The sequence below is a fragment of the Mandrillus leucophaeus genome, unplaced genomic scaffold (genome assembly GCF_000951045.1).
Source record: "Mandrillus leucophaeus isolate KB7577 unplaced genomic scaffold, Mleu.le_1.0 Scaffold251, whole genome shotgun sequence".
NCBI classification, from domain to species: Eukaryota; Metazoa; Chordata; class Mammalia; order Primates; family Cercopithecidae; genus Mandrillus; species Mandrillus leucophaeus.
In genome coordinates, this window is record NW_012102599.1 from 830,304 (window position 1) to 855,484 (window position 25,181).

General features: G+C 43.4%; 1 protein-coding gene across 6 annotated transcripts in view; it reads left to right on the forward strand.

Moving 5' to 3' along the window:
- The window catches only part of TBC1D1 (TBC1 (tre-2/USP6, BUB2, cdc16) domain family, member 1), a 247,014-nt gene that overhangs the window by 220,283 nt on the left and 1,550 nt on the right, over nt 1–25,181 (forward strand). For 4 of the 6 annotated variants that reach the window (XM_011983519.1, XM_011983520.1, XM_011983522.1 and 1 more), the window contains 4 exons: nt 4,904–5,148; nt 7,244–7,403; nt 14,371–14,540; nt 22,418–22,591. In XM_011983519.1, the coding sequence (XP_011838909.1) occupies nt 4,904–5,148; nt 7,244–7,403; nt 14,371–14,540; nt 22,418–22,591 (749 nt within the window). Of the gene's footprint in view, nt 1–4,903; nt 5,149–7,243; nt 7,404–9,130; nt 9,294–14,370; nt 14,541–22,417; nt 22,592–25,181 lie in introns of those variants that run through there. The other 2 variants (XM_011983521.1, XM_011983524.1) reach the window with 2 other exon arrangements.

Here is a 25,181-nt window from a genome sequence, read left to right on the forward strand (position 1 = left end):
TCGAGGTTGGCAGAAATTAGCTTTCCCTGAGCTGGCATCTTCCCGAGCTAGCGTGCTTCTCCTATGGGGTGTGCGGCCTTCTGTCCTGTCTTCTTGAGGCAGAGCTTCAGTCTAGAATCTGTTCACAAACTGTGAACAAATGCAACAAACAGTAAACAGTCTTTTGCTCGTAGTTAAGGTGCCTTGAATTGGGTGCGAGGGGCTGTTCTCAGGGGTGCTCTGCCCACGGCTCTGGCCCACTGCTGCAGGTGAACATCATATGGGTGGTCTTTGTGGAATGCCATCAGTGCTAGCTTAGTAATTCCTAAATGGGAGCTGGAGGGCTGCAGTGCTCAACACTGGATTATACGAATGTGGATTGTCCAGGAAATGCTTTTGATCCCACTCATCCACTCTCTACTCACGTGACCCACCTCTCCCTCTTTACTTGGTGTTTACTCATGAATGTGAGTGAGTTGTCGTGTTAGCCTAGAATAGCCTTACCCAAACTTTGATGGAAGGATGCCATTCACTTTGAAAATTATTGAGTAGCCCAGAGAGCTTTTGTTTCCATATAATTCCTATCAATATTTACCAAATTCGCAATTAATTAAAACTTAGATTAGTATTTATTTGATTCTTGTTTATTTTTACATAGCAATAATAAACTTGTACATATAAAAAATTGTAAAAAATGACTGTTTTCCAAAATAAAATTAGAAGTGTGAAATTGTTTTTACATTAAAAAAATCTCTTTAATATCTGATTTAATAGAATCTGCTGAATTTTATTTGCTTCATTCATTCTGTTGTGCTTGTTATTTGAAGCATATAAACAAAAAGCTGACCTTGCACAGATCTATAGTTGGAAAAGTGGGGGGAGGACCTCATGGACCCCTAAAAGCATCTCAGAGACCTCCAGGGGTCCTCAGACTGACCAAATGTTTAGAACTATTGACCTGAAAGAATGTAAAACAGGAAAACAATGTCTACCCCAATAGAATTTGGTGTAAAACATGGACTGTGTTACAAAGTCAGATGGGTGCAGTTGTCCTGCTTAACTGCTAGTCAGGAGCTGAAGGCCAGAGACTCACGGCTGTTCCCCAGCCTGGTAGTGAACTCAGAGGCCTGTCTTGCTGTATGGGTGGGACAGGAAATTGCATTTGGGAGTCTCATAGAACACACTGGAAGATGTGTTTTAGCTTGGTCAGGTTCGTGCAGGACAGGTTTTCTGCATGAAGAAAATCAATGACAGTTTCTGAAACTGCACCCTGGAAGCCTTGACCAGTTTGGGTAATAACAAGAGATTTGAAAGTGTGGGGTGTACAGGTGTTTTGCTGAATCTAGGTGGTGGTGGTGATTATTATTATTTGGAATTCAGCTTTCAGTTCTACCTGTCTGTGAGTTCCAAATTTTGTGAAAATTAGTTGCTTAGACAAAACTTTTCTTTGCCTCTGGAAGGCTGTCAGAAAGCGAGATTTCCGGCTTATGCGCAATGTTATAGTTTAGTAACGGCTCTGCAAAGTTGTTCCTTTACCTTAAATGTAACTTATTTTGCATTTGTGCTACAGAACTGTCACAAGTGTGCCCTTTTGTCCTCTTGTTTGGAAACTGGGTTTTTATAATGTGTATGGTGTATCTGAAGATTATTGCCCATTATTGAACACCATTCATAGCAACCATTTGCCTTAGGCATTGTACACGTACTCTCCACTCTGCAAACTATGTGTTCTGCCCCTTTTTTAAAGAGGAAGCTAAGGTTCAGAGAAGCTAGGTAGTCCATTCTGAACTTCATGTGCCAGAGGCCATTTTGTCCTTACTTCAAATGCCATTGAAATAAATGCACATCAGAGAGTTGTTCTTAGCATAAGGGGTACTACTACATGTAACTTTTTACTAGCGAAATGGATGATGTTCAAGAGCTGTGGTTGATGAGAAAGGCGTCCAAACCCTGGCACCAGGGACTCTGGAGCAGAACTTGAGGCCAGTGCCTGTCGGGCCTGGGTCCCCACACTCCGTCTGTGTGACCTGACTATGGGTGGCCTGGTTCTGCCATTAGATTGCCACGGTGCCCTCCTCTGGTTGAACCTTTCTTGAGAAGTGCTTGTTGCAGGCCTGAGTGCAGAGCCTGTGAGAAGCCCTATGTGGTTCCTGTTGCCTGTCAGCTTGCTGGTAAAGGTCATAGGTTTGGCAGAATTTGGCCCGAGGTTTGCTTTCTCATAGCGTACCACTCGGTAGCAAGGTTGGGAGGAAGGTGGCTATAGCTATTTCTGGAAGCTGCTTAGGGAGCTGCCTCCCCCTAAATGGTACATAATTTGCAGGGCGTATTGCAAGATGAAAATGCAGAACCCCTTCTTGAAAGATTATTAGGAATTTCAAGACAGAGACAACAGAGCATGAAGCCTTGTGCGAGGTCCTTCTAAGCACAGAGCCAGTGTGACTGCACAGAACACACCCATGAAGCCAGCTCTGCCCCCACCATCTGACCACTCTTAAGTGGCCAGTTAGCATAGGTCACTCCTCAGCCTGCTAGGCCCACACCCTTAGGGATGTTGTGAGGCTTAAATAAGAAATAGCCACTTTACAAGCAGGGTCAATTAGTGTGGGCTCTGGTTTGTGTGTGAGGTAGTTTGCTAACATGAGAGGGTATCTGATCAGCTAAAATGATAACACTGACAGATCAAATTCAAAATAACTAAATCTTCCCTGTATTCCTTTATACCACATGACTCCTGCATGTTCTGCTACCAGCACCTATTTGATACCAGAGGGGAGGGGGTCCATTCAGGATGGGACAGGAGCATCAGCAAAAATGCAGAGGTGGGGAAGTGCTCCATCTTCTTGGAAACCAAGCTGGCAAGGGTAATGGAATGAAAGAGATCATGGATATTTTTGAGACTATGAGGAAATCAATACACTGGTGTTGCCCAGTGCAGAAGCCATATGTGGCTATTAAGCACTTGAGATGTGGCTGCTCCAAATTGAGATGTGCTGTCCATGTAAAGAACACACTGGATTTCAAAGACTTGCCATGAAAAAAGAATGCATAATGTCTCAGTACTTTTATATTGATTATGTTGACGTGATAATATTTCGTATATGTTGGGTTTAATAAAATATCTAATTAAAATTAACTTCACCTGTTACTTTCTAATGTGGCTGCTAGAAACTGTTACATCCTGCATGGGGTTCACATTCCAGTTCAGTTGCATGTGCTGCTACCGATTGTTCTGCTTACACACACACGCACACACACACACTTCTGCACACAACCCAGAGGGGTCAGAGACCCCAGGAGCCCCCGCTTCTAGTGCCTAGGCTAAGCCTTGGAGTAGAAGATAAAGCTGGGAGGGTGGGTGAGGAGGTGAGTGCACGGAGCTCCAGGCTAACAGAGTGGAACATTTGTTCTTTGAGCACTGGGGAGCTATGGATTGCTTACTAGCAGCAAGGTGACTTGTGCAGGGTATATCAGGGAGATTTGTTGGGGGAAGAGGTAGAGGAGGCAGGAAGTGAATACAGAACGAGAAATCAGGACAGTGGTTAGGGGACTGTTGCCTTCCTCTTGAATCAAGTTCACATAACACATCTGGACTGATGAAACTCTTTCTCAGGAAGCTGAGGAAAAGCCCATGAAAGTATGTTCCTCCCTGTGCTGAGACCAAGTAGTTGCAATGAACAATTAACATGTGACCCAGATGCACCTTTTGCCTTGGCTGATCCAAGCAGGTTCATAATTCTCGCCTGGGCCCACGCTTGGCCCTATGCTTGGCCCTGGCTGCCAGCTGCCTGGCTCCAGACCTTTCTTCTCTTAATCGTTTCAAGTACTTCTCTGCTCCCTGGAAACAGGCACTCCCATCAGTCACGTTCCAGAGGAGGGGAAGAGGAACTTGACAAGTATCAGCTACAAAAGCCTCCTGGACAAAAGAAGTCCTTTAAGATCTATATGAATACCAGTTTTTTGTGAAAATAATCATGATGTTGAGAGCCTATTTTTTTTTTTTTTTTTTTTTTTTTAAACTCTTTTTGGAAGGTAACTTTTGTGAAAAGAAAACACCTGCTGCTCCTCAGGCTGTTTCAAAACACTGCCTATGGTTTGAAAGTTCAGAGATATGCATGTGGTGTGAAGCATTTGCAGGCATAATATGTGTAGTCTGGGAAAAGCAGACCCAGAGAGTGTTTGTAGCAAGGCGAGGCCTTTTAGCTGCATTTAGATGATGCTGGGATTGGGGTGGGCATCGGGTGCAGCGGTGGGGAGGAAGAACTGTGTGTGTTCCTCTTGAGAATAGAGGTTATGTCGAGAGGATTAACAGGTTTTTTTTTTTTGTTTGTTTGAGACGGAGTTGTGCTCTTGTCGCCCAGGCTGTAGTGCAATGGCGTGATCTCAGCTCACTGCCATCTCTGCCTCCCAGGTTCAAGCGATTCTCCTGCCTCAGCCTCCCGAGTAGCTGGGATTACAGGTACCCGCCACCATGCCTGGCTAATTGTTTGTATTTTTAGTAGAGACAGGGTTTCGCCATGTTGGGCAGGCTGGTCTCGAACTCCTGACCTCAGGTGATCCTCCCGCCTCGGCCTCCCAAAGTGCTGGGATTACAGGCATGAGCCACCGTGCCTGGCCAACAGTTTTCTTTTTTCGATTGAAGTTCAGCTATTTGCAGGACCGAAGGTGGTTCTAATTACTTTCACCTGTACCTCCACCAAAAAAAGAAATAAACCAACCATGAATAATTGCTGATTTTTAATTGAAAGCATTATTCCAGGAACAACTGGTCGACCTTGTTTGCAGAGGAAGTGGTGAAGACTGATTGATATTACGATCCAGCTTCTAAAGATTTTGCTGCTTAATCTGAAGCACATTGGATTTCTGTTTCGATAGGCTTTCTTTTTTTTGTTTTTATTATTACAACTAATATGTATTCTTTTCACAGGGCGAACCTTTCCTACACACCCATACTTCTCTGCCCAGCTTGGAGCAGGACAGCTGTCGCTTTACAACATTTTGAAGGCCTACTCACTTCTAGACCAGGAAGTAGGATATTGCCAAGGTCTCAGCTTTGTAGCAGGCATTTTGCTTCTTCATATGAGTGAGGAAGAGGCGTTTAAAATGCTCAAGTTTCTGATGTTTGACGTGGGGCTGCGGAAACAGTATCGGCCAGACATGATTATTTTACAGGTATAGAGCGTTCCTTATGTCTTTAATACAACCAAATGCTAAGAGTGTTTCTTATCCCTCTTCAGATATGCCTCAGGAACTTTTTCACCGTCGGATAACACTGTAATAGCTGTCACTGCTGATAAAGGACTCTGTGCTAGGCGTTATTCCAAGCGCTTCATCTGCACTTCCCTCTAATAACATAACAGGCAGACACTGTTCATTGTTTCAGTTTGTAGATTGGAAAACGGAGGCTCCAAGAGATTATAAATTGGTCCCAGTCACACAGCTAGCAAGTGTCAGAGCTGGACTGGAAACCCAGGCCTCTCTGACTCTAGGGCCTTCCCTCTTACCCCCATCAACCATGAGATGATTTCACTACCACCTCCCAGCCTCTGCATCTGCTCTTCCTCTGCCTCACCCCCACCCTTGTCATCTCAGGTTCAGCTCAAATATCGCATCCTGGGAGAAGCTCATTCTGACTACCCTGATGTTGTGTTCCCCACTTCCACCCTAGGCACACTACGTCGCATTATCCTGGCTCATTTCTTTTGCACAACACAGCCACTGCCAGAAATGATCTTGTTTCCAGAATCATCTACCTGTCTATTTTCTGATTTTCCAAAGCATGTGAACTTTAGGAGAGGGAAGGGATCTTTTATGGGTCTTGGAGCCAAGTCCCTAGTTTCTGAAACAGTGCCTGGGTTGAAGTAGGCACCCCATAAGTATTTGTTGAATGAATAGTTCTGTCAGAGAAAACCAAACGTAGTAGCGTATTCCAAGTACCATGTGCTGCTCTTGCTGCCTGTCAGAGGGAAAACTCTGGATCCTGCTTCAGGAATATTCCTAAATGTTGCAGCACGTGTTGATATGTTCATTTACTACCAGTAAGATACTGTGCCTTCGGAGCTTTAGAAAGTATCCTGGGAGGGAATACGTTAGAGCCAAGGACTTACTTTGAGAGTACCAAATTATGTGATTCAAAATCTTTTCACCTTGATCTGTGAACATGGACCACATGAATGCAAACACCATAGAAGGAAGTCAACTCATTCACTGAAAGATTTTGACCACATAACACTTTCCATCCGTACCGTGAGGTTCTTCCTACATTCCCTTTATTGACTTTAAAGACAGCGGTCACCAGGCAGTGGAATTTTCGAGTTTTCTATAATTTATGTAACACACAACTCTATTGGGGCTGGTGGCTTTGGTTGATTAGATTGTCTTCGATACGGGAGAGCCACAGCTGGTGCTTATGGGATTATATTATCTGAGCCTCTGAAAACGGTTTTATTTTCTTTTTCTCAGTTTAGACAGGACATACCCAACTTGGTGGATCTTAGCAGGATTCTGACCCTCTGTAGGTTATTGTTTCTTTAGGCTTAGGCCATGGGACTGCTCAGATCTGGGCTGGCTCTTGGACCTCTGTGAGCCTGTAACTCTTGGTGGCACTGCTAGGAACTGGCATGAGCTTTCTGCCAGAATCATGTCATTCTGTGAAGTTGGATCCACTTTAGTTGGAAAAAGTTTTTATTTCATCTTAAGACGCACACTTGTCTTCTTGTTTTAACTTGCCAGGGATCTGGATATTCCATATGTTATACACCAAAATAAATTATGGTTGTCCTGCCTATTGAGTAATTTCAGGGGTCCAGAGGGAATTTGCTGAGTGAACATGTACAGTGGACTCCTGCGGAATCATAAAATGCCCCTAATTCAGTCTTAGTGAAGAGACTGGCTTCTTATTTCTAATTCCTCTGGGCTTGAGTTTTGCAAAGAGTGTGTATTTGTAGGAGAATTTATGAAATGTTTGCACAAGACAGATGTTTAGATCTTCTTAGCCAAGAAATACAAGGGAACAATAAAAAGGAAGTGACAGAAGAAGACCCAGTGTTAGCGTCCTGGGCCTACACCCAGCCAGTGCCTGGCATCAGCGGGCACTCGGGAAGCACTTGTTGGATGAATTAGTAGCTAAGCTCAGTGGATCACAAGCCAAATAGAATGTTGGAAGTTCTAGTAAGTCTTCTCTCACACCCACCCTGTGAGCAGTAGACATAACTTTATCGCTATGGCAGATCCCTAATTCTCAGCCCCGTTGGCCGTCTTCCTGCAGATCCAGATGTACCAGCTCTCAAGGTTGCTTCATGATTACCACAGAGACCTCTACAATCACCTGGAGGAGCACGAGATCGGCCCCAGCCTCTACGCCGCCCCCTGGTTCCTCACCATGTTTGCCTCACAGTTCCCGCTGGGATTCGTAGCCAGAGTCTTTGGTGAGCATTAGTAAATCTGTTTGCCAGAACCAGCCTTCTCTTATTAGAGGGGAAACATTTCCTGTCTCTCCGTGGTGATTCTTATTTTTATACCTGTAGCTCTTACCAGAACAGGGTATTGTTTAGTCTAAGATTAGTCAGGGGTGGGTTTTGTGACTTTGGAGTCCTCCTTAACTTCTGATAATCACAGGGCTTCCCTAGATGCCTTCATCTTGTGGGATGTGGATCTGAGCCCCTCACCATGAGGCTCTCCCTAGAGCAGACATTTGGAGGACTTGGCTGAGGAGCCGCAGGTGTATATTTCTCATGAATTGCCTTCCTCAGCTGCTCTGAGTTGCGAGTGTTGATTGATGCTGACCGTGGGCCTCTGGGCTCTTTCTAGATTCCCTTGGCATCGCCTCCTCCCCTTTCTCTTCTTGCCCTGTCCTTGGCTCTACATTTTCTCCCAAGTCACTCTCTTGGAGATCAGTGTCAGGACCTTGAGTAACACCTCCTTGTGAATGGCTCGCCCTCCCGCCTCAGCCTTGACACCTCACGAAGGCCTCCTGCCCCCGCGCCCACGTGTCACAGCCACTGCCACTGCCGTGCCCCGCTATTAACCTTAGGTGGTTCATGTGTAAAACCTGCCTTTATATTCTTGATTTACCTTTTGAGAACATTGTCAAAGTTAGGTGGGTGTTCATACACAAAGCCTTCAACCTGCCTTCATATGCAGGGATAGGGCTGTCCACGTGGACATCAGGAACCGAGTGGAATGTTGTGAGCACTGTCAGTTTGGGCACAGTTTGTTTTCCCTCCTTCAGAATAAAAGTGATATTTTTTGACAATTCAGATTTTTTTTTATTGTAAAGGAGGAGGTTACTAAAAAAAGATAGTTATTATATGTCAAGTGTTTTTAAGCATCACTTGACAGCTTAAAAACATGTGATCTTTAAAAAATTTGTTTTTAGGATTAGAGAGCATCTTAAGGGAAGTGTTCAAAGACATTAAAACTACTTCAGGCATGCTTTGGGTAAACATCTTAAATATCCAAATTCTAGAAATCCTAAAATTTGCTTTTTAATATAAGTGGGCATTAACCCTTCTCTCTTTTCCTTTCCCCCAAAATACTAGATTTTTATTATTCACTTCTGTCTACAAGAACCTTTAAAGAGTTTCCCATTTTGCTTTACTGTAAGAATTCATGTTCCTTCTTTTCTGTCCCTGAAAAAATAAAATCACTAAATTAAAATAGATACAAAAAGCTATCTCCTGGTTAAGCATATCTTTAGTGAGATTTCATGAAGGTTTATACCATAGTTTAAAAAAAAAAAAAAAAAAGATAACTAAAAGCCTCAAAATTGTGTGCTTAGTACAGAAACTAAAATCTCAAGCTCTAGGCTTTAAGCTTTCTTGCCAATAACTTCTATGTTTTTGACTTTTCTAACCCTGGAAATTAAAAGAAAATTATTAATCCACTTTCCTTACATTTTCTCCACGTTTTAGCTATGATTTTCATATGGGGTCATGAAGAGGAGTGAGAATGGAAATGGGGAGGAGGGAGCACTGTTTGTTAATGGTTTGTAAACAGCTCAGGCATTAAATTATGTGGTTAGTGAAGAAAATTCTACCAAGGCAACCGGGCTGACCACAGACTAGAGGGGCTGAGGGGTCATCCCTGAGTCATCCCTGCCCTGGGGCCCCAGGCACTGGAGCTGCTGCTTGCAGAAAGTTCTGGGGCTCTGGAAGAGAAATTTTTCCTTCGGCTCATAAATGACATTAACAAACAAGCAAACTCCACTTTGGAAATGATAGCCCTTCTGCATCATTTACTCTACGATAGCAGAGTAATTCGAAGCTCTCTGAAGCTCATTCTAATGATTTCATAAATCAAAGCTGCAGCCTGTAAAGGTAAGATATTTTTCTGTAGACTTAGTAGGCAGTGGTGAGACTCGGCGTTTCATAAACATTATACATAGAGATGCCAGTGTCTACATCATTCCCAGATCCCACAGACTCCTGCTGTGCTAAGTGGGTCGTTGTCCACCTGGCCAAGGGCTCCTGGGATTAGAGGCAGGAAGTGGGATCTCCAGGCTGCACTGGGTTGTGATGTCACTTTGCAAGAACTGCTTTCCCCCCACCCCCAACAGTCCATCCCATCTTTCAGTACTTAAAAACAGAAAAGATAGGTTTTTACAAACCGTTTCAATTTTTAGCACTGATGACTTAGAGAACAGTGATGGAGATAGCTTAGTTTTGTATTTCAAAGCCTGCCATTCAGACACTATAGTCTTTTTTGGCCTAGGGCCCATTTCATTATAAGCCTTTAAGTCTGGATAAACTCTAAAAACACATAGACCTTTGTTGACTGTTCACTAATATATATATAAGTAAAATATTTCAGTTTGCACCAGCATAGCTCGTATATTAGTTAATAGGTTATCTGGCATTCAGTATGTATCTGCTCCTCGGAGGGGCAGCTGCCAGTGATGTGTGTGCCTTAACCTTCACACGGTACTCACACCTTGCTGAATGGCAGTTCTTCTGCCTGGTGTCACATAATGTCAATAGCCCCTTTCTGTCTTTTCCTAGTTTGAGTGCAGCAGGGCCCTGGGAGAGACGCTTGCCCTGTTCACTTTCTCATCACATCTACGTTTGGGGGAAAAAAGAAAATCTAAACAGGAGCTAGCTTGCTCCTGAAGGAGCAGGAGGCTGCAGTGTTCAGCCCCTGATTTTTTTTTTTTTTTTTTGGGAGACGGAGTCTCACTCTGTCGCCCAGGCTGGAGTGCAGTGGCGCGATCTCAGCTCACTTCAAGCTCCGCCTCCCAGGTTCAGGCCCTTCTCCTGCCTCAGCCTCCTGAGTAACTGGGACTACAGGTGCCTGCCACCTCGCCTGGCTAATTTTCAGCCCCTGATGTTTTTCTATAGGACGTGCTGCCACATAGATGAGGGAGGAGGTGGAATATAAAAATTAAGCATTTGGCAAAAAACACAGAAGCCACCTGCAATATAGTGAAGGCTTCAGAGAGGCTTTAGGATGAAAATAGACTGAAAACAAGATTGTTTCTGTGGCCAGGAAAATCTCCAGCTATTCAGGTAACATAATGCCGCGTGATGATGAGTGTGTGTTCAGTCTGTTTATGCTGTTGTTCTGCACAGCACTGTCATCTGCCTTCAGCATCCCCTTTACCCATTACTCATAGAATGTACAGGAGCCACAACTGGAGGGCTGCAGCCTTCCAGGAGAAAGTTGAGAAGGCTCAGCCTTGACAAAGACAAAGGTGGCTGGAAAAGAGATGCAGTGTAAGCTCACATAGGAAGATTGCACTTTGAGATCATGAAGTTTAGTTTCAAACAGAGTTCCAATACACAGTAGCGCAATAAGAGGGTTACTGAAATGTCCTCAAAGAAAAGTAGTTCTTTTATGTTCTCAGTGAATACAGTGCAAAGTAGTCGAGTCAGCTGAATTTAAGATTCCTCTTTATTTCCTGCCTGATAAAACCTCTTGCCTGTTTCTAGGTGGCTTGAAAAAGGAGAGGAGAGAAGGAAGAGGCACGAGAAAAGTCCCACTGAAAGGTTGTGGGCTACAGTGTTGTGAGCTAGGCTAGTGCCGCACTGTGCTGGGGGGCGGGGGGCTCCAGCGGTTCACTTTCTCTTAGGGAGGTTTTCAGATGCAGGACATTTGCTCACTCTTCAGTAAGGAGAGTTATTGTTTTTTTGTTTGTTTGTTTGTTTTGTTTTTTAATTCTAGAATGTAAATGTATAAGGATACTAGAAGACAGGCAAAATAAAAATAATTGGTTTGGGGCAGTGGGTTTATAGGTAACATTTTTCTTTACTATTGCTTTAAAATTAGATGTAATTTAAAAAATTTCCAAAGCCAAAAATCAGTACAAATTCCTTAAAGGATGTAGATGTTGCCGCCAAAGTGTCATCAGACAAATTTAGGAGGCCCTTCCTCCCAAGTAAAGCTTCCTGCGGTCCTTCCTTCAACTCTTCAAGCACATTCCTGCTTTGTGCACCCAAATGATCTCCCGATTTAAGACCTCCCCTGTCTCACAGAAGCTTCTGGGGCTGAGCTTTCTCAGGCCTTGGAGGGATGGACGCTTTGAATGGGAGGAGTAGTGGTGAGTGGAGCATCTCTGGCAGCAGGCATTTGGGAGTCTCTGGAGTCTCTGGCAGGAATCAGTCAGCGTAGTCTCCAAAGGTGGCCTTTCTCTGACACTAACTAGCCCTTGCAGGGATCCTACCCGTAACCTGCATCTCATTAACATCATCTCCTTACCAGTGCACTGACCTAGTGAGGAAAGGAACAAAAAGCATTCAGTGACTCCTGCTGTGCTCCAGGGGAAGTTAGAATTGCTTGGCTGGGGCAGAGGCCCCTGGTGATCTGGACCTGCCGGCCCCCATTTGCCCACCTGCCCTGCACAACCAGTGGCCCTGCCTTGCCAGCCAGACTGTTTTTCAGGCTCCTGCACACCTCCCTGTATTGACACCCTCTTTTCCTTTTATTCAGAGTATTAATCCCCGAGTTCCGACCTAGGAAATTTTCATTAGTTCTTCAAGCAGTCACCTTTCCGTGGGCCTTTTCTTTCCTCTTTGTTCTCGTAACACCCTGGGCATAACTCTACCGAACCAGAACTCCTTGGTGTCTCTGCAGCGTGTGCTTTGTCCTTTCCTCATGGCTTGATCCCCAGAGCCTAACACAGTGCCTGGCGTGTATTAGATGCTCAATGGATGCTCATCAAGTTAAAGTAGAAGGTACTCAGCAGAGTTCTCTTCAGATGTTGTGAATAGCATTAGGAAAGAACATTTATTTTTTAATTACATTAAATACAAACAGATTTAATAAAATAAATCATATGCCCAGGGCTATGTCTTAATTTTTTTAACATATCAATAAAGAGACTTTAAAACACATACACCACCCCCTCACCTCCAAATTTCCTTTCCTTTCCTTTCCAGGAAAGTCTCCGTTTGGAATCATAGGAAGCACTTACTAAGTTGATTTATTGTGAAAAACCAAGATCCTAATAAATCTCAGAAGATCTGCTGTTAACCTAAAGAGACCACTGATTTGGATTGTGTATTTGGTTGTGCTTACAAAAGTTTCCCAGTAATCGTTCATTTTAATTGGCGTAGATGTGGTACTGTACCTAATTTAAGGCACTCGTCCCTCTGAGAGTAAAGAGATCAAGCTATAGAAAAATCACTGGTGTGGTAGGGAAAGCCTTTCCCCAGGATCCCTGCAAAAAAGGTCTAGATTTTTGTTCTTAAAGATGCTCTCAATTTTTGTTCAGCTATAAATGTTCATGTATTGAAAGGAGGTCTAGGAAGTCTTACTGTCTAAACCACTGAAACTTCAGATTTACTTTAGAGTTTTGTTTCTGGAAATGTCATTTCTGTTTAAAAATACATTTTTGTTATAGTATTTTAGATCTTTTTATTTTCTGTAGTGGGAGATTATATGGGTAGACTATATTTTATAAACCAGATATTTCAGAGGAATATTCTTCAATTGGCCTGCCTTGGTATATGTTACACTTACCCTGAAAAGCTCAGATTTCAAAGACACAGTTCTCTAGTATGTCTTCCCAGCCTCAACAACCAGACTTAAGAAGGAAGTGAAGGATTCATCTTTCCCACTTTCCTGTGGCCACCTTGAGCCATCAGTAGTTGTCATGTTTGTGGAAAGAGTGTGGGCCCTGAGCTGGGTGGGAGAAGCAGGCTGATCTCAGCACTGGCATGGTTTAGGGCTGCACCCATCTCAGCTCACGTGGTTAATTAAGGGTTTTGTGATGGTCACAGAGGATCTTGGGGGCTCTCCTAGCCAGCGGGCCTGTAGATCTGTCCTCTCTCCCTGTGCTTTGTTCAGAAACTACAGGGATTCGGTTTCCCATTTGCACAGCAGCACCCAGTCTTTGCTTTTCTGTTTCTTCATGGCTTTTAAATGTTATCATATTAACCATCTTGAGAGGCATCCTGCAAGATTCTTCCTCTCACCTGCTTTTGCTGTCCTTGGTTTGATGAAATTTACAGCTTCTTTCTCTCTTCCATTATCTTTCAGCCAAAAGAAAGAGAGAAAAGAAATACTGACACTTACCTCTAATTATATTTCTACTCTGAGTTTTAAAATGTTTTGTTCTTATATTATTATTCTAGTTATTAGGTAACTTGCCTCAGTTTAGTCACCCAATAATTAGTTATCGTGGCTCTGCTTTAACCCCAGGACATTTGACTCTTTTTTTCCCCAGCGGCTTCAACTCTATGAGGAAGGGGAGATGGGGCTGGGCTTGCTGCTCAGCCGGTTGCCTTGGCCAGTGCTGCCCTCCCTCTTACTGTGCGGTCTGTATAGAAATTGCATCCGTTTGCCAGCCAGTCTAAGAACAAAATATGGCCAGAACTAGAAAGTAACCTTGACGGAGTTCTTTGAACTCCCTCTGAAGGAAAAATGTTCTTTATTCCGTTATCATGTTAAACATCAGTAAACTTGTATTTAACAATGTACTTTTGCAGTTGTACAGCTGTTTTACAGTTTTTAAAGATCTTTGAATTCTATTCCTTATTTCAAAACAGGGGAAACAGGGACACTTTTTTACTTACTCTATCTTAATTTCTGATGCTTTATCTATAAAAATCTTCTAGCTTGACCCATAAAAACATGTTTTAGTATCTCCTTTAAAACCCAGGAGCATTCCTGGAAAAATAGAATAATAAAACCTTTTTCCCTTTCCCAGTTTAACTTTTGAAGCATGTTTGAATTTTATTTTCAGAGTAAAACATAATTTTTAATGTTTATGTACTTTTATTTGCAGTACTGTCTTGACAACACTATCTGAGATACCAGGCTCTTAAAAATGAAATAAAGTTTGCAATGTGGGGCTATGTCTCCCATCCTCCTGCTCTGTGATGTGTGGAAAAGGCAATGGAGTGGTATTGTGTGAGAAACTGGTCTGGTTTAACTTTCTGCATTTCTGTGTTTTCTCAGATATGATTTTTCTTCAGGGAACAGAGGTCATATTTAAAGTGGCTTTAAGTCTGTTGGGAAGCCATAAGCCCTTGATTCTGCAGCATGAAAACCTAGAAACCATAGTTGACTTTATAAAAAACACGCTACCCAACCTGGGCTTGGTACAGATGGAAAAGACCATCAATCAGGTAGGAGTCAGTCCAAACCTTGCAAATGCTTCAGCCATCCTAGATATGTAGAAACTTAAATCTCTCTTAAGCAGGAACTGTTTCCTACCACTTTGTGTTCTGAACAGCATTCTGCATCCTGGCACGGAGGAGGCGTATCACAAACGTGTGGAATGATCGTGAGTGTGTGTGTTATGAGCATCATGGTGAAACGCCACATGGAAACATGGTAGCAAAGTTTAGTTGTAGAAACCAGCACAGGTTATCAGTAATTTCGTACATTTAAGAGACTTCAACTTTAGTAGCTTGGTCTTCTGAAATATGTATACCTGTGCAGTGATGCAATGTAGGGTTTTGTACATTGAGTGCTTTGATTTGTGTGTGTGTGTGTTGAATGGTATTAATTGGAATTTTCTCAGAATAATTTCTTTGATAACAAAGTTATGATAGGGAACATATATTCTGTGAATTTGTTTCATGATGTGTGTGTGTGTGTGGTTTTTTTTAACTGAATTCAGTTCAATATCTGTGGCTTCAGTACCTCCGGTTTCAGTATACAGTAGAACCATTACCCTCTGAATAGAGGCTGAGAGGTGAGTTTTACTGGGAATTACAAGTAAACTAGATGGTGAATGCCCTGGGTTGGGCATGGGAGCAGATTTTGATCCTGTACAGTCTAAGGAAGAACCTTCCAGTAATGGTTGCTGACAATGGAGGACTACACTGCTTAGCAGAGAAAGGGGCATCATTGGAAGTGTCCAGAGGCTGGGTAGCTACAAAAGCACTCGAAGAGATTTCATCATTGAGTCACTGCAGAGTCAGCAGTCAGGCCTCTCGTAAGCCTGGAACCCGCTCCAGATAGTCATGTGTCAGTAATAGCGATACGTTTTGAGAACTGCATCATTAGTTGATTTCATCATTGTGCAAACATCATAAATTGTACTTAAACCCAAGTGGGATAGCCTACTACACACCTATGCATGTTGTTCCTAGGCCCTACAAACTTGTACAACACATGACCACACTGAATACTGTCGGTAGTTGTAATACAAGGCAGAGTATTTGTGTAGCTAAACATAACTAAACATAGAAAAGGTACGATAAAAATACGGTATTCTAATCTTATGGGACCACCATCATATATGATATGTGCAGTTCGCCATTGACCAAATTGTCGTGATGCAACACACAACTGTATAACGAAAGCATAGAGCAATCAGGTAAAAACAAATGGTGAAATAAAGCTATTTTTGAAAAACCCTTACTCTGGAGATTTCTGATAGTCCAAAAGGAATCCATGATTCCAGTGAATTGCATCCACATGCAGTGTTTGTGATTTTCATTTGCTGCCGCACCTTAGGTGTTAAGCACAGAAAATGATGCAACTTTGGCCTGCAAAAGGAGAGGTTTCATATCAATTGTTAACTTTGGATTTCTGTTTGCACATTGCATATGCCCTTATGAAAGAGCAGTGCTTTTCTGTTCTGCACTCATCTTTAATTGAGAGCCTCTCCATCTCTTTTCTTTCCCTGGCACATTCTTCTTGATGTGGATAGCTTTGGCTTGTTGGGGCGTTGCTTTTTGCCAGGTTGGGTGGGCATCTAAGTAGACGCATGATCCTATTCAGTCCAGGCTGCACTCCTGAGAGGATATAAAGTGGTTCACTGACTGACCCACACTCACTCTACTGCAAAGTGGAAAGGCAGGGGTTCAAACTCAAGTCTCTCTCACCTCAAAGTGCTGTAGCAGCTCTCCTACACTGCCAAGAGCCTCTGGAGGTCATTTAATTTAGAGTTTTTTCCTAATTCTAATACTGACTTTTCTACCCTTTTGATTCTTTGGTTTCTGACATTTTCATTCATTCTTTCTTTCCTTCATTCCCTTCTTACAGCTTTTGTTGCATGTACTTACATTTTATAGCTTCTAGGGCAGAGACCCCCGAGAGCCTTGGTTACCTAGACTGAGGGCTGTATCCAGTGCTGACATTGTTTACCTCCTGAGTATTCAGCCTCAGAAAAAAATCCCATTCTCTCCTATTTTCTGTAAAAAACAAAAAATAAAACATATTGAGGGTTCTTAGGATACATCAGGTGCTCCTTCGGTGCTGGAAGAGTGGAAATGGACACGGCATGGGAAGAAAACAGCTGTGCGTGTACCTGTTTCAGGCCACTATTTGGCTATTTGGAAGTTGCCATTCATTGTTCCACTGCCTTTTTTTTTTTTTTTTTTTTTGAGACAGAGTCTTGCTCTGCTGCCCAGGCTGGAATGCAGTAGTGCAATCTCAGCGCACTGCAGTCTCCACCTCCTGGGTTCAAGCATTCTCGTGCCTCAGCTTCCTGAGTAGCTGGGACCATAGGCATGCGGCACCACATAGCTAATTTTTGTATTTTTAGTAGAGATGGAGTTTCGCCATGTTGGCCAGGCTGGTCTTGAACTCCTGGCCTCAAGTGATCCGCCCGCCTCGGCCTCCCAAAGTGCTGGGATTACAGGCATGAGCCACTGTGCCCGGTCTCCACTGACTTAAAAACTCTGGGACATAGGTATTATAATCCTATTCTTATAGATGAAGCTGAGCAGAGAGTAACATGCCTGGCCCCTTGTAGAAAGGCAGGGCCTATGGGAGCCAGGGCTGTGAGGTTGGAGCTGAGGTGTTTGAGTCCAGCCGGACTTAAAAGGTGACCTAAGATAGGCTGGCAGACATTTTCCAAAGAAGGCCAGGTAGTATATATTTTAGGCTTCACAGGCCATACCGTCACAACTGCTCACCTCTGTGACAGCTACTCACCTCAGCCTTCGCAGCACAAAAAATCCATGACCGCATGTAAGGGGATGATGGGTCATGTTGCAATAAACTTTATTTCAAAAACTGTGCAGCATGATAGGCTTGGTCCACAGGTGGTGGTTTGCTGAGCCCTGAACTAAAAGAGAAGGTACAGGAATGAGAGCAGAGAGCTGTTCTCAGAACCTGATGTGTTGAACATTTTGGGGGTATCGAGAGCACAAAAATTTGCATTTGGGGTCCAGGTTTTTATTCTATCAATGGTCCTTATAGAAAGTAGTTCTACCCCCAGGCAACTCTCTGCCCTCTTTCCCTCTGGTGTTTCTATCTGAACTTGACATCTGAATGTTCTCTGTCAGGCTTTCTGCTTTCCCACTGACCCCTTCCCTCCAGAGGGTGCTGTAGTCCTAAGTTCTACACAGAAAGCACACATGGGGTCCCACGTGATTCCTCTGCAGCCTTAGAGATCTCCCAGGCCCGAATCTTGGAGGTTTTCAGAGTAGGTATAATGGATGCTTCCATTGCAGATGGTGGAGCATACTGCCCTGTGTACAGATGAGGTGGGGCAGGGAGTGAGGCCATCTAGGTGGTCCTCTATGATAGCCGTGGTTCCATTTCATTAAATGCCCTCCCTGTATAGAGAGTCTCAGCCTGAGCAACTGGGACACAGCTGGATCCTGGATGGAAGAGAAGGTGGCCAAGGACAGGACTCTGGAGTTCTGGCTCAATGTGGACAGGCTGAAAGCAGCCAGGGAGGGCAATCCAAAGGTGACAGAGCTCAGGACAGAAGACCAAGGGTGTCTGAAGCCTTTGTGGCAGTGTACTTACCAAAAACTGTCCATTGAATGAACCATCTACATCTTCTGACCCGAGAAGAAGGGAAAGTCTGGGAATAATTAGTAACAGAGGAAAGGAGGTCCGTGTTACATTCTTGTCACAGCGGGTGCTGTGTGCTTGTGAAGCCTCAGCTCAGCTTAAGGAAGAGAAAGAGGAAGGGTGGCTTTGGGAGGCAGGGTAAATAGCCTATTTTCAGCATCCTTTAGGCTCCACTCAGAGCGTGGCCTCAGCCCAGCATTGTCATCATATCATGTCAGAGCTTGTTAGAAATGCAGCATCTGGGGCCACACCGCAGACCTGCTGAATCAGAATCTGCATTTCGAGATCCCCAGGGGATTCGCATACACAGAAACAGCTGAGAAACCCTGCTGTGGGCAGCTCTGTTAGAAACACGATGAACAAACGAGTCCCTGTTCCAGTTGAGCTTGTAGGTTAGAAACCAGGGTTCCTATGTTCAGAAGATACACCTCAAATCAGAGGCAAAGGTGCCTCTTCTGCCTGTGGGGGAGCCGTCCCTTCTCGGGCAGTTTGCACCGTGGAAAAGGAGTAGTTTTGTACAAGGACACCTGGTACCATACCAGGAGGGTGGGGCATGGCGGGGAGAAGTGGTTTACCACTGGCGTTGTTGAAAATTGCTCACATGTGGTGGTAATAACAAGCAGACGGACTTTTAGTGGGTTTTATTGTTTTTGTAATTCACTACAGACAGTGCGCCCCCTTGTTGCTGATACTGAGCCGACTGTTTCCACCCTCCAGCCCTTGGTATGACAATGGGACCAGCAGATTGGAGGGCAGGGGGTTAGGAAGGCAGAAGCTCTGTGGCGAGTTCTACAAACCATCAGAGTTCATGACTTTATTAATCAGTGTCTGTGGACTGTGAAGAGAAATGCTGAGTCTACAATAGCAGATGAGCCAAGAACATAAACAGACAATTCACCGAAGAGGAGCCATCTAGTAAACAAATATGTGGGAAAATATTTGCCTTCATGTGTAATTTAAACTTATGTAATGCTTTACCCTACTAGATCAACAGGGAGACATTTCTTAATGCCCATACCCGGCACCAAGGGTATACTGTATGCAGAACATTAGCCTGTTGCTGATGGCAAAGCACATTGATTAGTGGCTCTTGGGAGGCAATTTGGCGATACATACCCCAAGCCAGTAAAATATTCATACCCTTTGACTCAGTCATCCCATTTCTTGTAATGTATCCTCAGGAAATAATCCAAAATATGAGGGAAGCCATATGTATAAGGATATTATCCTAGATTTGTCATTTATAATAATAGAAACTTGGAACTAGATGTCTAACACTCGATAACTGGATTAATATGATTATGGTATGTTGAGCTGGTAGAATATCATGAAGTGAGTTATATATAGCGACATGAAAAAGCTCTCATTTGATACAATGTTAAGTAAAAGAAAAGTGAGATAGGAAATTTTATGTTGGTTATGTTTAGAACTAGAAAAAACATGCTTTTAGGAAAGATGAAATGCAGCTAGATATAAAAGTTGTATTTGGTAATTTTTCTTTTATTTTTCAAGCTTCCAATAATGTAGCTCTATTAGTAACTTAAAATAGTTTTATCTTTTCGGCAAAACACCGAAAGTATGGGAATAGGTCATTCCTACCTTGGTAAGCAGAAGAGAAATTTTCTTCAGTACCAAAATTCTGGAACTTGCTCGAAAACCTTGAAGAACCTAAGAGCCAGGATGACGGGAAGGCTCTAGATCTCCAGTAATTACGACTCCAGTGGAATTGCTCTGAGATGGGCCAGGCAGAAAGAAGATGAGATCTAGTCCCCCTTGCAGAGGGGCCGGGTACCTTGCAGCTTTGTGTAGTGACCGGTGCTCAGGGAATGGCTTAGGCAAGACCCCGGGGGAGGTTGACACTGCACTTGTCCAGCCTCAGGAGTGACTCAGACCAGAAATGAAAATACCTTAAAGTGTATGTATCTTGTTTTCCCATCAACACCTAGTTTTTAATATTCGTCTTTTTTATTCATCTGAGACAACATACTGAAGGATCGGGTTTTTAATGTTAGGCCTTCCTGCTCTTTCTCTGGCTGAGAACTGCTCCTGGCAGTGGATCACCTGTGCTCTCTAAGTGTGCAAGGACAGGCGCCCCGCCCATCTTCTTTTATTTCCCCAAGTAACTAGCCCAAGGGCTGAAACCCTTGTTCAGTGACCCGGGTTCTCCTTTGACCAGCAACCTCATATTGCCATAGTTTGGGGTAAATTCAGGGGCATAACTGCAGAATGAAGGGCCTAAGAGTCTTGGCAGTCAGGAGATCATCAGGCAATTAAGCAGAGATGATTGCGACCCAGGGTAGAGATTAATGGAGGCCTGGAAGAGTTTATGGCTTTGGGCACTGCTGAGAGGCATTAACTTAACACAGAACATCAATCTGTAGGAAAAGTCAGAGGTTTTGTTCTAGGCTTTCCAGGTTAGGAGATCACTTAAAAATAAATCTTTATAGAAGAAAACAAGTAATAGTGTACAGGACATTTATTCAGCACCGTATTTATAATTATACATGAGTGCCAAACAATCTCAGTTTTGATGTTTGTGGTTTTTACTGTTCGGACGATTCAGAAGTTCCATGACATGGCATCCATTGATGATGGCTTTGCTGAGGTTGAAATGTGAGGGTTTTGTGGCAGATGTGTGGAAGCAGATCCCTCAGCTAAGAGCACGCCTGCTCAACCTGCCAGGCGTGTGCTGGGAACTTCCATGAGTTGCCTTGTTTAATTCTCATAGCCATCCTGGGAGGTAGGCGCTGTCTGCCCCAGGTGGGAGGCCAGGAACTGTGACTGAGAGAGGTTAAGTACCGAGCTCAAGTCATTCATAGAGTCGCCAGTGGAGTCCCAATTTTAAGGCCGACGCAAAGCCTCAGAGCCAGTTACCTCGGCTGTCCAATGGAGATGATAACCCCTGCTGACCTCATAGTCGCTCAGAAGGACAAAAGAGAATCAGTTCAATCCAGTAGAAATTCTCTGTCTCCCTCTTACTCCCCTCGCACACATGCACACACGTGCCACAGATACAATGGATTTTAGTTTTTAGGCATCAAATGACTTTTGTGCCTTATTAGTATTACCCACTGAATTAAATAAAAAACAGCAAGCTGAAAAATTCATCCCAAGGAAGAGAAAATAAGACTGTTGGGAATGGAGAGAAAGGAAACATAGTTTTTGAACATTGATTCCAGGGAAGATAGGCTAGTTTGAATGCCAATAGGATGCCATGAGAAGTAGTTTTACACTGATTTTTAACAATACTGGAGTTGCTTAAGGAAATGCAATAGAGAGGCAGTTTCTGCCCTTTAAGAGTCTGATTTCACTCTCTGAATGTGTGTTCTGATCTAGCAAGTTTTTTTTTTTTTTTCTTTTAAGATGGTCCCAGCTTGACTGTATTCTCAGATCCGTCAGATAAATGTTGGGGCTTCACTGCTGTGCTGAGAGGCCCTGGCCCCTGGGGTTCTCTCGTGGAAACAACTGGAAAGAAAGGAAATGCCTTGGGCAGCAGCAGCAGCAGCTGTCTTCTGACTCTGCTTTCCGCCCTGCCTTCCTCACCAAGAGAAAGTACAGACACGGACAGCTTGAGTCACTTGGGCACTCAGGGGTTGTTTTTCACACGTGTGGTGTTTTCGTCACCATTGCTATTGTGGGAAAGAAGACAACTCAGGCATCGTTTCGTATTCACTCATCTGTGTGGGTGACATTTGGGTTTTGGCTCATTTCTGCATATTTGTGTGCAAAGGAGAGTTTTTTAGTAAACAGTCCCATTACTTAGCTGTTCTTGTAACTCTGAAAACCCAACTGAACTATAATTAAACTTTGACTTGGTGACTGTGCAAACAGGGCTGTGATTCTTTTGTTTCTTTTCTCCTTTTAACCCATAGTTGATGTATCTAACCTAACAGAATTTTCAGAGAAAAGAAGTGAAATAAGAACTAAAAATAATTTTTTTTAAGTCTTTAAAAATGAGAGGTTTTTTTTTTTTTGACTTTTGGAAGATGAGTATCAAAAACCTGTACTTAATGTTACCTTGGAATTATTTCTAGGTGTTTCTTATATCCTTTTGTCCCAAGTAAAAGTATTACCTTCTCAGTGCATAGTTGTTCTTATTTATCACTTCTAGTACCAAGTATAGAGCTAAGCGTAGAGGAGACGCTTCACAGGTGCACATTGTCATGATTGCGGACACCTACCTGCCTGTGTGTGTGGGTTTTTTCTCAATTTTAGTACCTGATGACTTTTCTTTCTATAACAGGTATTTGAGATGGACATTGCTAAACAGTTACAAGCTTATGAAGTTGAGTACCATGTCCTTCAAGAAGAACTTATCGATTCCTCTCCTCTCAGTGACAACCAAAGAATGGATAAACTAGAGAAAACCAACAGCAGCTTACGCAAACAGAACCTTGACCTCCTTGAACAGTTGCAGGTAGAGCATATTTATAAAGCAGCTTCCTGAGTCACAGATATATGGTAGTTCATTAACTCACCAAAGGCAACAGCAGGCTGGGCTTTCCCATGACCAGAGGACCTTTCCCACCCTGATCTGTTTATAGTCGGGATCAAAGGTATCCTGGGAGAATGGGTCCTTTTTATTATGGAGCAGACAGATTGTCCTTTGCTGAGGTCAGACAGTCCCTGAGCTTTCTGAGAGGCTGTTTCTGCACTTAATTCTTTTAGGAGACAGGCCTAGAGATGAACTTGGATTCAGGATGCTGTGACCTGTTAGCTGAATGCCAGCCATTGTCATTACTCAAAGAGAATCTAAGAGCTTTAACTTCTATGAGCAAAACCAGCTAGGTCCACAGAGGGACAGTAAAGGAAGAAAGTAACGCAGAAATAAACATAACAAACCAGAGCAGATGATAATTCTTTGTGAGTCCTTGGTGCATATACAAAGATTTGATTAATGAAGGTCTCAGTTCCCCCTCTAGAAACTTCCATTTCAACACGGATACACTCAGGTGAGGACATACAGAAGAAAGTCCAGTTGAGACTGTGCATGCAGGAGGGTGTGCAGAGCAAGCCCTGAGGTGTAGCACGGAGACGGGAGCTGGCCAGGTCCAGCATCACCCCCACCCCCACATCACCCAGGCACACTGCCGAAAAGAACGCCTAACTGCGGAATGCAGCTCTTTTGTCAATCAGATGGCATGAAGCAACCATATGTTCTACTTTTTTTAATGTCACAAGTGTGTAGCAGTGCTGTCCCTGTTCAGGAATTGTTTTGAGGGTGTTTTTAAAAGTTGTTTTTGAGTGGCTGTGGATAAAAATACATATTTTTGCCCAAATTTTTTATGGTGTTCCTGGGCTGTCCTGAGAATAAGTCCCATTCTGATCTAAGCCTCTGATTTTTCTTCATAGAAAGATGAGCTTTGCAGACACGAGCTTGGCAGCAGGGTGAGAAAGGCCAGCCTAGTGAGTCAAGCTGTCTGAAATGCATTCCTCCCAGCAGGCATTCCATCCCAGCATACCCGATCAGATATGTGAAAGAGAGGAACAAGACTGAATGCTATTCCTGCCCAGCCCTAATAACTAGTCACATTCTGAAATTTAACTTCTTCTTTTCTCCTAAGATAGAGATGTCCTAACTGAAAATATGCCTGTATACAATTTAACTGGAAGTCTCAGCTGTGACTCAAGGGAAGTCTCCAGAGGATGAAGAGCCGCTCTGGCCTGTAGGGGTACACAGTGTAGGTGGTCATTTTAAATGGCTTGTAAGCCAATGACAGGTCCCTGAAATATAACATGGTAGAAACTCTTCTAATAAGGCTCACATTTGCATTGAAATGTTTAGCTTGTTAAGATAGGCAGTTCTTACATAAAAGGTTTGTTGTATTGGGTAAATGACCATGTAGTTTTTTGGTGACAGAGCATAGAAAATAATTCCATGCTGTTCTTGTGCTATTGTTTTTGTGAAGACAGGGAGCTGTGAAAAACTTCTTAGCTACCTACATTCCTCACTAAAGGCATCAGACAGTAATTGGTGATTACAGATGTTCGCCCTGGAATGGTCGTTCTCTTGACCAAGTAGTTCTGCACTTCTGAAAGGATCATTCAAAACTGTGGTCTCTGCCCACCCACCAGTAGTTCCTGAGTCCCTGCAGTGCTGAGTGCTGGGGACCACCAAGTTGAGTAAGACACTGCAGCTCTCAAAGAATTGGATCTAGGATTGTATTGTATTGATTTGTGGTGTTTGGATATAGTTTTTCCATGATCCTCTATGAAAATATGCCTCTCATATGTGAGAATCATGCCTCCTCCTTGTACACTTTTCAGACACAGACAAGGAAAGGTGTTCAATACAGTACTGAATTTTCATATAGCTTTTCTGGGGAGACGAAATACCAAAGTCAACCCATTTCCTACCTTTATTCTGTTCATAAAATTGTTAGAAGTATCAAAATCCCATTTCGTTCCCTGTTAAACACATGTGAACGTTGTCTAGACTCTGGAGAGCAAATTCTACCACCTGTTTTGTTCAGCAATATATCAGACGATTGCATAGACGTGCCAGATGGAACCAAACAATAATGCACATGGATTTGTCATAATCCCTACAAGTCATTGACGCCCACACTGAGCCAGGTGCTGTGGGAGACAGGACCATGTGTGAAAGAGAAGACGTGCTTGCTTCTATAAAAGCCTCAGTGTTACTGAGGAGACCTGACATTAATGCAGAATAGCAAATGACCATGCGAATTAATTCACTACTAACTAAGCTGCAGGTTGCACTTCGGAATGCAGAGGGGCTTCAAAGTGATGAGGGTAGGCCCTGAGCCAGGCCCTGACAATGGGTGGATTTTGAGGATCAGAGAGTACTGCTTAGAGAGATACCTGAAGCGGGGCAACCCCCTGCCCAGTAGGCTGACAAACTAAGGCTCTTGGTCCCTTTTTTATATTTTGGGTGTTCTAGTGGCCCAGCCAGAGCTAGACTTTTAGTCATGAATTGTCTGGCACAAGTGTTATCACATTCAAAAAAGTATTTTCTTTGTTTGAAAAATGAAAAAAAAAAAAAA